The 13,517-nt window shown below is 37.1% G+C and overlaps 2 protein-coding genes across 6 annotated transcripts in view; one reads left to right on the top strand and one right to left on the bottom strand.

Annotated features, from left to right (window-relative positions):
* Nucleotides 1-157: 157 nt before the first annotated feature.
* On the bottom strand, nucleotides 158-6,809 carry NSA2 (NSA2 ribosome biogenesis factor). The gene is made up of 6 exons (XM_057741096.1): nucleotides 6,659-6,809; nucleotides 4,887-5,074; nucleotides 4,639-4,789; nucleotides 3,274-3,453; nucleotides 1,301-1,493; nucleotides 158-395 (listed from the first exon to the last, which is right to left on the bottom strand). The coding sequence occupies exons 1-6, from the start codon at nucleotides 6,659-6,661 to the stop codon at nucleotides 328-330; spliced, it is 783 nt and encodes a 260-aa protein (XP_057597079.1). The 5' UTR covers nucleotides 6,662-6,809; the 3' UTR covers nucleotides 158-327.
* Nucleotides 6,810-6,908: 99 nt separating this feature from the next.
* GFM2 (GTP dependent ribosome recycling factor mitochondrial 2) overlaps nucleotides 6,909-13,517 on the top strand; it is a 72,575-nt gene continuing 65,966 nt past the window's right edge. For 3 of the 5 annotated variants that reach the window (XM_057741044.1, XM_057741020.1, XM_057741051.1), the window contains exons 1-2: nucleotides 6,909-6,955; nucleotides 13,137-13,220. Coding sequence is in view for 1 of the 5 variants with exons in the window: in XM_057741059.1 (XP_057597042.1) it covers nucleotides 13,161-13,220 (60 nt within the window). In the remaining 4 variants the exon portion in view is untranslated. Of the gene's footprint in view, nucleotides 7,083-13,136; nucleotides 13,221-13,517 lie in introns of those variants that run through there. The other 2 variants (XM_057741030.1, XM_057741059.1) reach the window with 2 other exon arrangements.

A 13,517-nucleotide genomic window follows, 5' to 3' on the forward strand; every position in this document is an offset into this window, starting at 1 on the left:
CTTCATGATACAAGGTGTTTTCAACTACACTGGCTTTTCCAGTAATGACAGATCTGTACTGCTTAGTATGCAGGTACTGATAAGTAGGATATTTCTATAATTTTTTAATCATTCAATTTCATGAACATCTAAACACTAAACAGACACAAAAGACCAATTTGTAAAAGTAGACCATTTTAATTTTTTTTTTTAAAACAATAGAATAAATACTTTTCTTGATGACTGCAGACATATAAGGCTGATTGGTAGTATTCACAAATAGTAATGGTTTCCTGATTGGTGTGTAGTCTTCAATAATTATAAGGAATTATTTGTATGTAACTGCTGTCAAACCAATAAGACTGCATTTATGCATCCATCGTTTTCAGGATTGTTGGTAACCTGGGCATATTTTCCTTAGGAAAACAAAACAGAAAAAGGAGGGATATTAGCTAATAAAAATTAACTTTAAAGAATACATATAAACTTTGCCTAAAATATTTACAATTAGCACTTTTAAGAAACAAAAAAATGAACTATAGCAGTATGATGAGATGTTATAAAATGAACTCATTCAAGACCACGCTTGAGTTCCGAATCCAATATTTATGTAAACGTTGTTTCTATAAATGGTGGCCAGCTCCATTCTGTTACTATGTTGTATGAACAAGCCTTTGTGGATGGTCCTGAGCACTGCTCCTTATCCACACAATTTTTACCGAAAAAAGCATCAAGTATTAACTAAGTTTCAAATCAATTTAACAACGTATTTTAAAATCGAGGTCATACAACGTGAAGTACGTGCCAATGACTAATGAAGACTCAATCAAGAAGCTATACAGTGTATAGTATCCTTTCAAAGAACATTAAAGTTTAGAAATATCTGGGTACTGAAAGCAGAAAAGTAAGAAAATGAGGAAAACATAATTTAAAATTGTTGCATGACAATTCAGGTTTTAATTGTTACTAAAATAGTGTGGCTAAGTGTATGCTGCATGCCTTCCCCCCTATTTATGGTTAATTTATTTTCTTCCAGTATTTTTCAATTAAAATTATAACTTCCCATCTGCTTTTCACATACCTTTTTAAATAAAAAACGTCAAAAAATATCTGGCAATGTAGTATACCTTTGGTAACTGAAACCAGTAAACTAAGAACTGCATTCATAACTTTTCCTGCAAAAAGTGTTCTTACTAAAGATTTAAATCTCATTCACATCAAGTTTAACTGCATTAAAATTTGCTGTGTACTTTATGTCAACTTAAAAACTTCTATCTTAGGATTATAACACCAGCAGCCCCATATTCAAAATTTTACTTACCCCAAATGACCTTGCCTCCTTGTGTCACAAGGCCCAGCTCACTCACGTTCACCTCGATGACAGTACCTTTGGTAATAACACCCAAAGTTGTATACAATGGGGATGATGGATTTTTCTTTACACCAAGTATTGGCAGGCAAAAGGTGGCCTTCAGTTCAGGATGTGTAACGTGGGCCTTCTTGAAACGTAATCCCTGATAAGTCAAACACAAGAACATCTGGAGTTGAAAATGTTAACAATGATGAACATTGATCCTTTTTGCTTATCTTTTCCAATCATTTTCCCTCCCTCCAAAAAAGGATTGAATGTCTAATCTTAAGGCATGGAAGAAAATACTTAGAAGTGAAACCTGACACAGGAAAGTATGTGGGGAAAAAAACCCAAACACACATTCCTGAAAAGTTTTCAAAATGGAACAGCTACCTAGCATCATATTTAGATTTTCTTCTGACTAGTTATCTATACTTGCTACATGCGAGGCACTATGCTAGAGCTCACAAATAGCACATTTAAACATGACAAACTTACAAGTCCCCTTGTTCTTTTTTTTTTTTTAATGATAAAACAAGGACCAGCAGGTTAAATAAACTGTTAAAATCAGGCTAAATGGTGTGAGGATGGAATCATGTATCTTGATTCCAAGTCTTTATAAACTTCATCCACCTTCCATGATGAAAGAATGTCAGCTTTCTTTGTGTTGATGATTAATATTGGGCAAAACCTGGAGAGAGCCCAGAGAGGTTTCTATTAGAGACCAGATTCACCTAGTCACCTAGATGTGGTCTTCTGGGGTGTAGCACTTTATAAGCCACCACACTTTGTAATCTCTTAAATTTGACTTTTCCCTGTATGGGGGGAAGGGGGCAAATGAGAGTAAATCAAATTCTTAGTAACAGACTCATTAATCAAGCTTATATAACATTCAGAATGCCATCTGATTAATCCACAATAAGAAACATATCTGCCAAGCTATAGAAAGCCTAGAACAGCCTGACTAGTATATTCTCTCCCTGTAGAACTTAAGTTCACCAAAATGCATTCAGAAGATTATGAATATGCAATCAAGGGGAATCCATGATGGAATCCAGGAATGGGTAAACATTTTCTGCAAATAAACAGATAGTGAAGTTCTTATTTTAGGCTTTGCAGACCACATGGTCTCTGTTACAAATACTGTACTCAAACTGTAGAAAAAAACAGCCATAGACAATATGTAAATGAATGGACATGGCTGTTTTCCAATAGAACTTTATTTATATTAGCAGGTTATTTGACAACATTTTAATTCATTGAAATTTATTCAGGTTGAGAGCTAGAGTAACACTGCTAACTTTCCCCTCTGACCCTGATTTCTAAGCAGGCTGGTATCCAGTTGGGAGATTAATTCATTCTGTTTAAAGGGATTCTGCAAAAATATATCTTCAGTTATATTTGGGGAGGTGGGGAGGAGAATGGTATTGACCATCACTGCTGTCAACAGAAATTAAAGTCCCATTTTAGTATTATATTCTCTTTTGTCAATGACTGCATACTAAGTATTTTCAAAGGCATTAAGATAATTCCCTTACAAAACTGGAATTAACTCTTGAAAAAACAATTCTATTCAAGTTTTCTAATTGTTCTCAAAGACAACAAATGTCAGGCATATAATAGATCACTTGCTGAATGAGTAAAATGTGTGGAAAATGAAGATTCTAATATGTCATGTTTAAAGGTCAAGATTCACTGACAATCTGTAACGAAAATTCTTTTTCATCTCAAATCTCCTATGAAGCTGAAGCCAAGATTCTTGACAGTAGTGGAAAAATGCTAACCAATCCTTATCAATAACTTAAAATAACAAAAATAGCCTAAAAATGTCTTTCAACCTGTTTTTTTGTATTAGTTTTAGGAATTTAAGGAAACTCTCAAGTACTTTATCCAGTTTAACATAAAACGGATATTTAAGCCACTGCACTCTAGCAGGGTCTTACCATTGGCCTAATGAATCTTTCATATTTAGGTGGTTTTCGAGTAAAGCCATCTCCAACAAAGCAGACTTTAGTAACCATCCTCTTCCAGGCTTTCTTCTTTCTCTTTCCTGTTCGAATAACTTTTAATACTTCTGTTTCTCCCTGGGCACGAACTTTGGGCAGAGGAACTTCCCATTTTCCCTAAAACAGACCACAGTAAAAATTTAAATTGTTACTAAAAGACAATAAGAATAAAAAGTCAAATATTTCTTAGTTGTACAAAGTAGCAGATTCACTTTTCTGCTTAACAACAACATTTTGGCTCAACTATTTTCTAGAGATCTGCACTGTCTCCTCACAAGCCCAAAATTAACTGGAACTAGTTAAGTTTACTACTAAATAGTTAATAGTGTAAAACTGGAAGACTGTCTCCACCTCTTAACATATCTTTGTATTTCTACCTTGAATGGATTTTTAGATTATATTACTAGTAAGACAAAATCACCCATTTTGTACCTGCCTAGAATGCAGATTCTATGGGAAAAATGGAAGCAGTGCAAGGCAGTAGAAAGAATTCTGGATCCATTACTAAGGACACAGGTTCTAGAAGCAAACTCTACCATGTCATACACAAGTGCCTGTGAAGAGTGATTTACAACCTCCTGGACTCCAGTCTTTTCATCTGTAAAATGAAGAGGGATTAAGTAGATAACCTCTGAAGTTTCTTTTGGTGCTAAAGTTCTACCGTTCTAATTTTGATACTTACATACCAAAAAATAAGCAATAAAGTTTTAAAAATCAAATCTGAAGACTGTAAGTTCATTAAATACAGATAGTGCATATTCTGCTGCTACCTAGATTTCTGTCTCTATCCACAGGTGTTTAAAAATAGTATCTTTCTCTCTGCTTTTAGCAGAATTTAACCTAATTTGACACCAAGTGCAACCCAGAAGTATTTTTTTAAAAATCGCTCAATTTTTAACTCAGATAACTTCAGATGCTTTCCACTATTCTACCTTTCAACCAGTTTTGGCACTGCAGGGTAGGAAAAACAAGAAGCAGTTGTATCCTTCTCCACAACAGCATAACATTAAGAGTTGTCAAGTATAAGAAGCTGTTTTAAATAACTTTTTAAAACTAAAAATGCATGGCATTCTAAAAAAAATTTTTTTAAATCCTGTTGAGTGTTCTTATGGTGAGAAAGCAAAATTTTTTATTATTTAGACATCTTATACAAAATAAAATTTACAAACACTTCAACATCTAAATAATGGGAATAGTTGGCCTTTTCCATTTAATTGAAGAAATAAAGTAAGAACCTAATATGAATTTAAGTAATTCTGAACAACAACAACAAAAATAAAGACTTCAATTTTTACTGCTTACCGCTTTCTCTTTTCGTTTTTGTTTAATCATATTGGAAAGTACTTTAGCGCGAGACTGTCCCTCTCTGTCTAGTAGATATGCAGGTACTGCTCCTTGTGGAGTCTTTTCATCATTCTTCTGTTTGGTGTTTCTCTTTTCATGCATCTTAATACTATAAAGAATGAAAAAGATTCAAAATTATCAACAGTTATTTAATAACTATTACTCAAAAGACATTAACCTGGTACAACAAATAAACGATCACTTACGTCTTTTTCATTTGTATTTTCTCAGCATGGCGTTGTTTATGGTAGAGTTTAGCTTTCAGACCAATCATCTTTTTTGCCTTCTTTGAACGTTCATGAGCCTCTCGACCTTCCTTCTTTCTCTTTTTCTCATGGTAATCCAAACGATATCCATAGCGCTTGCGGTGTAACTCAATATATTCGTTTTGTGGCTATAACAGTGCAAGAAGCATTACTTTAACTTTAAAAAATTACTGACAGTTATTCTAAAATACTTTCTTCTGAGCAGCATATAAAGTATAGAAGGTCCTATGTCATCCACTGCTCACTTTATTAAATAGCTCTCGCACTATTAAGCCTAATCACATGATGTAAGTTAGATAAATTTTGGTCATGGATGATATGAGGCATCAGGATTTACATCTGTAATAAACTCAGTGAAAGTTACTGTTCATTGAATAGAACTGTCCAAAACCCACTGGACCACAAAAGGGATGATCTGATTCTAGGATCTCTTTTCTGAACAATCAATAATCTGATTTTTCAATACCATCATTGTTGTACTTTTAAAAATTTCAAATTTTACTCAGTTTTATTGAAGTATAAGTTACATACATACAATGAAATGTACCCTTTTTAGATGTAGGTATAGAGTGATAAGTTTTAACAAGCTATACAGCTCTGTAACCGCCAGAATCAAAATTGAGAATATTTCGAACACCCCAGAAAGTTCCCCTTTGAAGTCAATCCTCTTTTTCCATCTCCAATCTGATATCTATTGTTCTAGTTTTGTCTTTCCCAGAATGAAATGTAAATGGAATCTACAGTATGTAGCCTTTTGCATCTAGCTTCTTTCACTTAGCATAAGGCTTTTGAGATTCTCCTATGTTGTAGCATGTATCCATACTTCAATTCTTTTGACAAGCAGTTATTTTATGGATATACCACCGTTTACTCATTTACCAACTGACAGATATTTGGGTTATTTCCAGTTTTTAGTGAATAAACATTTGCACATAAGTCTTTGTGTGGACATATGCCAAACTGTTTTCAAGGTGGCTGTAGTATTTTGCGTTTCATGAGCAATGTATGGGGTCCCCTTTTACTTCTTAAGTGCCTGTTTTATCTCATACGCCAATTCTGTCTTATTTTAAACACGCGGCCCCAGTCTATTTGTATTTTAAGACTACAAAAATAAAACAACGATGTAAAGCCAACCCCAGCACAGAGAATGATGCTATAATAACAACGAGGCTCTACGTATGCATAGTGTTTGCAACTGCTATCACATAAACTTGGCAGCAACCATGAAAAAGGTATGTGATGTAAAATGCATTTTGCAGAGAAGCTGAGATTAAACACGTAGTAGAAAGACAAAGGATCTGGCAGTCAGATCTGGGCTATAAGCGCGGCTCTGCAATTCATTAGGTGCTTGGTCGGTGGCAGGACATTCTTTCAGTCTCCTCGGCAGAGACGAGGACTGATGCGGGATTAAAACCTACAGTATAGTTATCACTCGGCTTTGGTACTGATGGCCATAGAACTTTGGGCGACGCGAGAAATGTAACAGAGTGAAACCTGTCTGGCTCCAAGAGCCTGTGCTCGGGCACATCACTCACTCTATGGCCCGAAAGTGAAGTTGTTTTCACTCCACGGAGCGCACCCCACAGAGTCCACCCTCATTCCCTCAGCAGCACCTCACTTCCGCCTACCGCCCCTCACCGCCAGCCCCAGCGCCCCCAGGCCCCGCCACCTCTGACGCCCTAGGCGGCGAGCGCCCGAGGCGACCTCCTCACCATGGTGACGGCCGCCGAGCCGCCGGGTGCAGCTGCCCGGGTGCGAAGAGGCTCTCAATTGTCGGGGTCTCAGAGACCCACAAGCCGACACCGCGCCGCCCGCGACAGGAAAGGGACACTTCCAACTCGACCGACTCCAGAGAAAGCGCGACGCAGCCGTTCCGAGCCTCCGTTCTCCACTTTCAGCTAGGAGGGCGGAAGTTGCCGGCCGGCGGCCTTTCAGTGGGGCACCGCCGGAAGTGATGAAATACGACGCCGCCGGAGGCTGAGTGAAAATGATCTAGGTTCTACTCACGGGTAAGGCTTTACTCCGAGGTAGGGCGTAGCGGCGTGAGGCCTTTGCACACTCTGGTGCGGCCCGCACTCGGCTTGCACCAGCCCAGCGGCGGGGAAAGCCGGCCTCTGGAATGTGACCGAGTGCCAGGTGGGTAGCCGGCGACGCGGTGCAACTCCCGCGTGCCTAGGACCACCTGGCCACCGGCGACCTTCCAGGGTGCTACAGCCGGGCGAGCACGAGGCCTGCAGGGCCTCCCGCCCCCTCACCTCGGTGTCCGCCCACGTGGGGGCCTTTCTCGCTCTCCTGTGGCGAGAGCGGCTGGTCTTTCTTCCTGTCACCGTGTGTAATGCGTGCACGATTGAGAAGGATGCAAAGGAACGAAAACTTACTGTAGAGGAAAGTAAAATTACTGGGTCTTGACAGCTGTCAAAAAAGAAAGACGACATCGTACTTTTCTGGACTAATTTCTGAAATTTCTGAGGCCTTCTGGTGCATAGGACGGTGCTGAGTGGATTTGCAGTTAGTGGTTCTCTAGTGGTACGAGGAAAGCTGTGGGTTTTCTTTTTTAATGTACAATCGCTGAAGTTCCCTTAATTACTCTCACGGTCTGGAACGTCATTCTGTTATTCGTCTCCCTAAGTCTTCGAGCTTGGATTTGAGGCAGTGTTTTTAAGGCTTCATCTTTAATGTGACTTATTTTCTTTCAAGCCCGAACTAATTCTAACTAATATTTGTATATTTTCAAGTGCAATAAACTAATCTCTCTTCCTGGGATGCACTTCCCTCGGGTATTGCCTTCCACACCTGATTCAGGTCACTGTTTTATTGAGGGCTTCCATGAGCTCCTTATAATGATAACTGTCCCAGTTCCCCTTTCCTGCTTAATTCTTCGCTGTGGCACCTATCACCATAGGAGATGCTATGAATTTTCTTTCTTTTGTTTATTGTTTGTATCCACCGACTAGGATAAAGATAGTATGAGGGCGGGGACTGTTGGATTATTTTTATTCACTACTTTTAACCCCATTACTCAGAAGGCAGTGGTAGACACAATAAATTCTTGTTGATAATTGAACTTAATTCTCATATAGATCCTGTGATGTGATAGATGAAAAGAAAGGCTGAGGTTTGAAGTGACTTTTCCAAGATGATGGAAGACTTGAGACTCCAGCAAGTTCTCTGTAAAGCATAGTCAGGCCTTTTCCACCACAAGCAAGGGGCCCACTTGACATTTCTAGTATAGTTAAAAGTTTATGGAGAGTTTTTGAAAGACTTTATTGACGTGTAGTAATTATGACATGCTAACAAATGCATATCCTAGGTGGATGTTTTTAGTGGATTCTTCAAAACCTGAATACACCCATGTAAGCAGCACCCAAATCAAGAAGTTACCTGCACCTGAGAAGCCCTCCTCGTGCCCTTTCAAGTAACTGTCACTCCTAAGGGTACACACTACCCTGACTTCTAACAGAATGGATGAGTTTTGCTATTTTAAACTTGTGGTAATTGAAATCATACAGTATGAACTTTTTTGTGTTGGTTTTTTTTGCTTAACATTGTGAGATTTATCCTTTTTGTTTCCTGTCAGTTTGTGGAAAATTTTAATAGGTTTGTTTAAATTGTTTAATAGGTTTATATAAACTCATATGTTTTTGCATTTATAATTCTCAAAGCCATAATATCCTTTTCTCTTCTGAATCATAAATACAAAATAAATGACGTTTTAGAGGTTAAGCAATAGTCACATCTTGATTTGAGTGAAATCGAGAAGCCAAAAGTCGTCGCTGTGTTATCATTTGTTCTTATTTTCAGCTGTGATTGTGGGATTAAAATGGCTTAAACTGATCCGTGTAAGTCAGCAAAAAGCTGTCTTAAAAAGATTTCTGCCTGTATAGCTGGCAGTAGCCAAGTTGGGTATCATCTCTACTTTGGTACACCTAGCGAAAGTATGTACTAGATACCCACTCTTTGCATTTTGGCAGTCAGAAGTGTAAAAGTGTATTCCGCTGATCTGTATGAAACTTAGTATTTATTGGTATAGATAAGATTAGAAGAATAAGCCAGGAGGATGTGAGCGCTGCTTTATAAATTGATTGCATGGCGTTAAAAAAATCAGCTTATTTGTGTTAAATAGGAGGAACAGGTACAGTAGTAAGAGCCATGCGAAAAGTATTATGAGTGAAATGTTTGTTATTGTAATATGCAGGATTGTTAAAGCAAACATTTTTCATGAGGATGGGGATCATGTGTTACTAATTTTCATATTTCCAGTAACCAGCTCTTTTTGTTGCTCCAGTAAATGTTAGATGAGCAGGGAATTGGAAGATGCTTTTTCAGTCCAGTTGACATAAATTTAAGAATATCTTTAACTACTGAGTATTTTTTTTAGCAAGTAAAAGTTGATTTGCTAAGCTTTTTTCTTGAATGAAGTTAAAGGCTGGAACTGATTTTTTAAATATAGGTAAATAGCTTGTTTTAGAACTTGTGACAAATTTTGTAGTGAAAATGAGTATTTAGGTAGATAGCTTGAGATGATGTATTCAACGTAAATAGAAAAAAACCAAAGATAACATTAGGGATTGACATTAAGCAATAATGAACATATTGGCCCAGTTAATATTTGCTACATTTCTAACAAACATTGAATATGACACAATGAATTGAAGTTTCCTATTTAGGAAAAATTACTAAGTACAGTAACAAATACTGTATGCAAGCACAGTATTTTAGCTTGATGCTTTAGAATCTCTTTTTCTACATTACTTTATCCTCAGCAACATCATCTTCATTTCTGGTTGCATGCTAATGTATTTTGTGATTGTGCTTTAGGGTCCCATGATTCCTGTTTTTGTGTATTAAGACTTACAGGCATGATAGTCCACTGATTAAAAAAAAAAAGTCCATGGATTCTTTTGTTTATTGGTAGTGTAACTTATTGATAATGTAGAATGGGTATTTACCTGTTATTTCTCATTACTTGCACTTTTAATACCATCAGGTGTCACAGCTTTTAGTGAGTACTTATGTTACCGAACCAAGCTTGGATCCACTTGCCTCAGCACAATAAAGCCAATTTACTGACACCAGGTTGTGGTGAAGGAAAGTGCAGTGTTTATTGCAGGGCACCAAGAAAGGATCTAGGTAGCTAGTGCTTAAAATGCCCAAACTCCCCAAAGGCTTTCAGGGAAAGGTTTTAAAGATAAGGAGAGGGAGGGGGATTGTGAGGTGTGTGATCATCTCGTGGACACTCTTCTGACTGGTTGGTGGTGAGGTAGCTGGGAATCAACATCATCAGCCTTCTGGTTCCAACTGGTCTGGGGTCTACATGCCTGTGGGCAGCATACAGTTAACGTCTTCCACCTGGTGGGGGTGGCAGTATCAGCAAGGCAACTCAGGGGACATGGCTCAGAATATTATCTGTAGACCTTGAGGAGGAACTAAAGGTCCCTGACTTTGTTTAATGGCTAAACTATTATTATTTTGTCTTGTTTGACTGTTTTCCTTTATTTTGGCACTTTTTTACTTCTCTTATTAAATTTACTCTTTGGATCTCGGGGAAGGCCTAGGAGGCTAAAGTTTTTCTACAGACAAGCGGCAGGTGAGGACACGGGTCGGGGGAGGGGGGTGGTGTCTATTCTGGGAAGGCCCCATAGAGCCCTGCTCAGTTACACTTGTGTGGTGTCCAAGGCCTAAGGAGGTCTGGGCCTTGTAGAAGAACTCACTTGATAGTACCAATAGGAAACCATTTTTGTTGAAAATCATTGAGCCATGGGGAAGAAGAAAATCACTGGCAGGCCCTAAATGACTTTATAGGTCAAAAAAATGTTTGAGGCATTTTTCTAGGCTTGGTAGAAAATCCCTCCTTTTGAGGAATTCCCATTAGTGGAGATAATTTGGAAGTACCGTATTTGTCATGAGTAAATATAAGTTCCAAGTGTTAATGAAGACACAGAGAAGGTAGTATGAAAACTTCATAGGAGATTAGGAAAGCCTTCCAACCTGGGAATTGAAGATTGAATAGAAATTTGCCAGATGTGTGGCTTTGGGGATTTCAGTGGCACCATTACATGCAATGGTGTGAAGGTGTCAGAGCACGGTGTTTCAGAGGAATTTTGGCTAGGGCTCCTGGAATAGAATAGGGAGTAGGAGAGTACAAGGCTGTGAAGGTAGTTAGGGGCAGAATTTGTTGTATTAAGAACCTTTACAGGTTTTTAAATAGGGAATTGACAAGATGAGGTTGTTTACTTGAAGGATATGTGTCAAGAATGGATTTAAGCAGTATTTCCCACTTAAGTGATCTGAGTACTACCTTTTTTTAAGACTGACAAATGAATGTCACCTGTGCTATTAGAATTTTTCCATAAATTCACATTGTTATGTAAATAATTTTATTGTAAGCAACACTACAAAATCACAGATTTTGTTGGTTATTGTTTCTAACATTTGTTTAGTAAATGATTTTTTTTTCCCTATGACCTAAAATGATGGGCATTCACTTTGGGAAAGTGCTAGAATAAGTTTTTAAAATTTTTGGTCTATGGGAACCCTTCACGCTCTTAAAAATGAGGCAGAACTCAGGACAGCTTTCTTTATATGGGTTATAATGTTCAGGTATTAGAAATGAAAACAAAACTTTAAAATGTTTTAATAATTCATTAAAAATAATAAATCCATTAAATATTGATGTAATTAATAAACTTTTATGAAAAATACCTATATTTTAAAAACAAAAATGATTTAGTTTAAGGAGTGTTTTATATTGCTTTACAATTTTGCAAGTCTTTTTAATGTCTGACTTAATAGAAAACAGCTTACATCTGCTTCTGTGTTTATTATGTTACTATATATATATTTTAAATATTTGGTTGGCATGTGTAACAAAAATCTAGCAGCATACGCATATGTGGTTAGGAAAAGGAAGAGTATTTTAGTAGTCTTTTCAGAAAATTGTGGACCATCTTAGATGTTATACCAGGTTTTTGACACATGATGGTTTCTTAAAAGTTGGTTGCAATATGGGATCAAACTGTATTAGTGAGCTTTTTGTATTCTGTTATGGTAGAATCCATTGTTTTATTTTAGAATGGATCTCACATGCATGATTTTGCAAACATTCTGAACTTTGTCATTGGAAATGAAGAAGAGGGAATGGATTCAAGATATGTTTAGGAAATAATATGAAAAGGACTTGGTGACTTCCTAAATAAGGGTAGTGAATGTTTCTGTCTTAAGACATGTAAAGGAGAAGATTAAGGAATAATAATGAGGTTTGGTGGTTTTTTTTTTTAATATTTATTTATTTGCACCAGGTCTTAGTTGCGGCACATGGGTTCCTTAGTTGTGACATGTGAACTCTTTGTTGTGGCATGCAAACTCTTTGTTGCGGAATGCAGGGTGTAGTTCCCTGACCAGGGATGGAGTCCTGGCCCCCTGCATTGGGAGCATGGAGTCTTAACCGCTGAGCCGCCAGGGAAGTCCCAATAATGAGTTTTGACATGGCTTCTCACATAACATGGTGCACAATGGTTTAACCTTATCTATTTACTTGATGCCCACCCCCTCAGTCTCATGTGCTTCCATGCATTTCTCATAGCTTTGAGAGTGTACTTGATGTATAGTAAATATTTAGTAAATGTTGAACTAAAGATGTTTAGTTTCCATGATCATAGAAGCAGAGGACTTGCTTCTGTATATTTTTTACATAATTTTATTTTTACATATTTATGGTAGAAAAATCAGAATATACAGATAAACCAAAAAGTTATACTATCAGTGAGAAATTACCAATTTAACATGTAGATGTTTACCTTTCTATACTTAATTCTGTTTTTTATTTTCACGTAAAAATGCTTCTTGGTCAGTATGATATATTTTTGTGATTTCAATATATCTTTATCTACAGTATCTTCATATCTTTCTTGAAGAGTTAAAAGATGTTGAAAAAATAAGGGACATTTTAAGCTTGAGAACCATATTTCTCATGCTTAGTTTTTTTCATTTTCTGAATTATGCATTGACTTTTTTTTTCTTTAAGAACTTTTATTGAGATACAATTGACATACAATAAACTTACACACTGACTTTTTGATCGCTAAAAATATTGTTCCCACTTTGTAAAAGTAGTATATTACATTTACCTTACATATGTCTTACATGTAATACATAAACTTAGTTTTATAATTTTGTATATTTCTTTTTCAGAGAGTAACAGTTTAGAGGGCCAAGATGTCCAGTCTGAGGATATTTGCAGTGAATCATAAGAAAATATCCAGCTTTCACATTAACGTAAGCTTTTCTTATAAAATTAAATGTACTTCAACAACTTCAGTTATTTGACTTCCCCAAAGGTCTAGTGTATCTCATACATTAGTATATTAGCAGTTTCTTAATAGGGAGTATGGGAGAACCTGTAACCAACAAGAAACATGCCTTATCATTAGTCTATAAATTCATCTTGTGGGGCTTCCTAGGTGGTGCAGTGGTTAAGAATCCGCCTGCCAATGCAGAGGTCACGGGTTCGATCCCAGCTCCCGGAAGATCCCACATGCCGCGGAGCAACTAAGCCCGTGTGCCAAAAAAAAA

Source organism: Hippopotamus amphibius, chromosome 1 (assembly GCF_030028045.1).
Source record: "Hippopotamus amphibius kiboko isolate mHipAmp2 chromosome 1, mHipAmp2.hap2, whole genome shotgun sequence".
Taxonomy (NCBI): Eukaryota; Metazoa; Chordata; class Mammalia; order Artiodactyla; family Hippopotamidae; genus Hippopotamus; species Hippopotamus amphibius.

What these genes read in the sequence shown, in the direction of transcription:
- NSA2 (XM_057741096.1), bottom strand. An exon ending in AAAAACGAAAAGAGAAAGCG is followed by an intron (nt 3,454 to 4,638) that starts GTAAGCAGTAAA and finishes GGTCTGTTTTAG; the next exon opens with GGAAAATGGGAAGTTCCTCT. An exon ending in AAAGATTCATTAGGCCAATG is followed by an intron (nt 1,494 to 3,273) that starts GTAAGACCCTGC and finishes TTGACTTATCAG; the next exon opens with GGATTACGTTTCAAGAAGGC.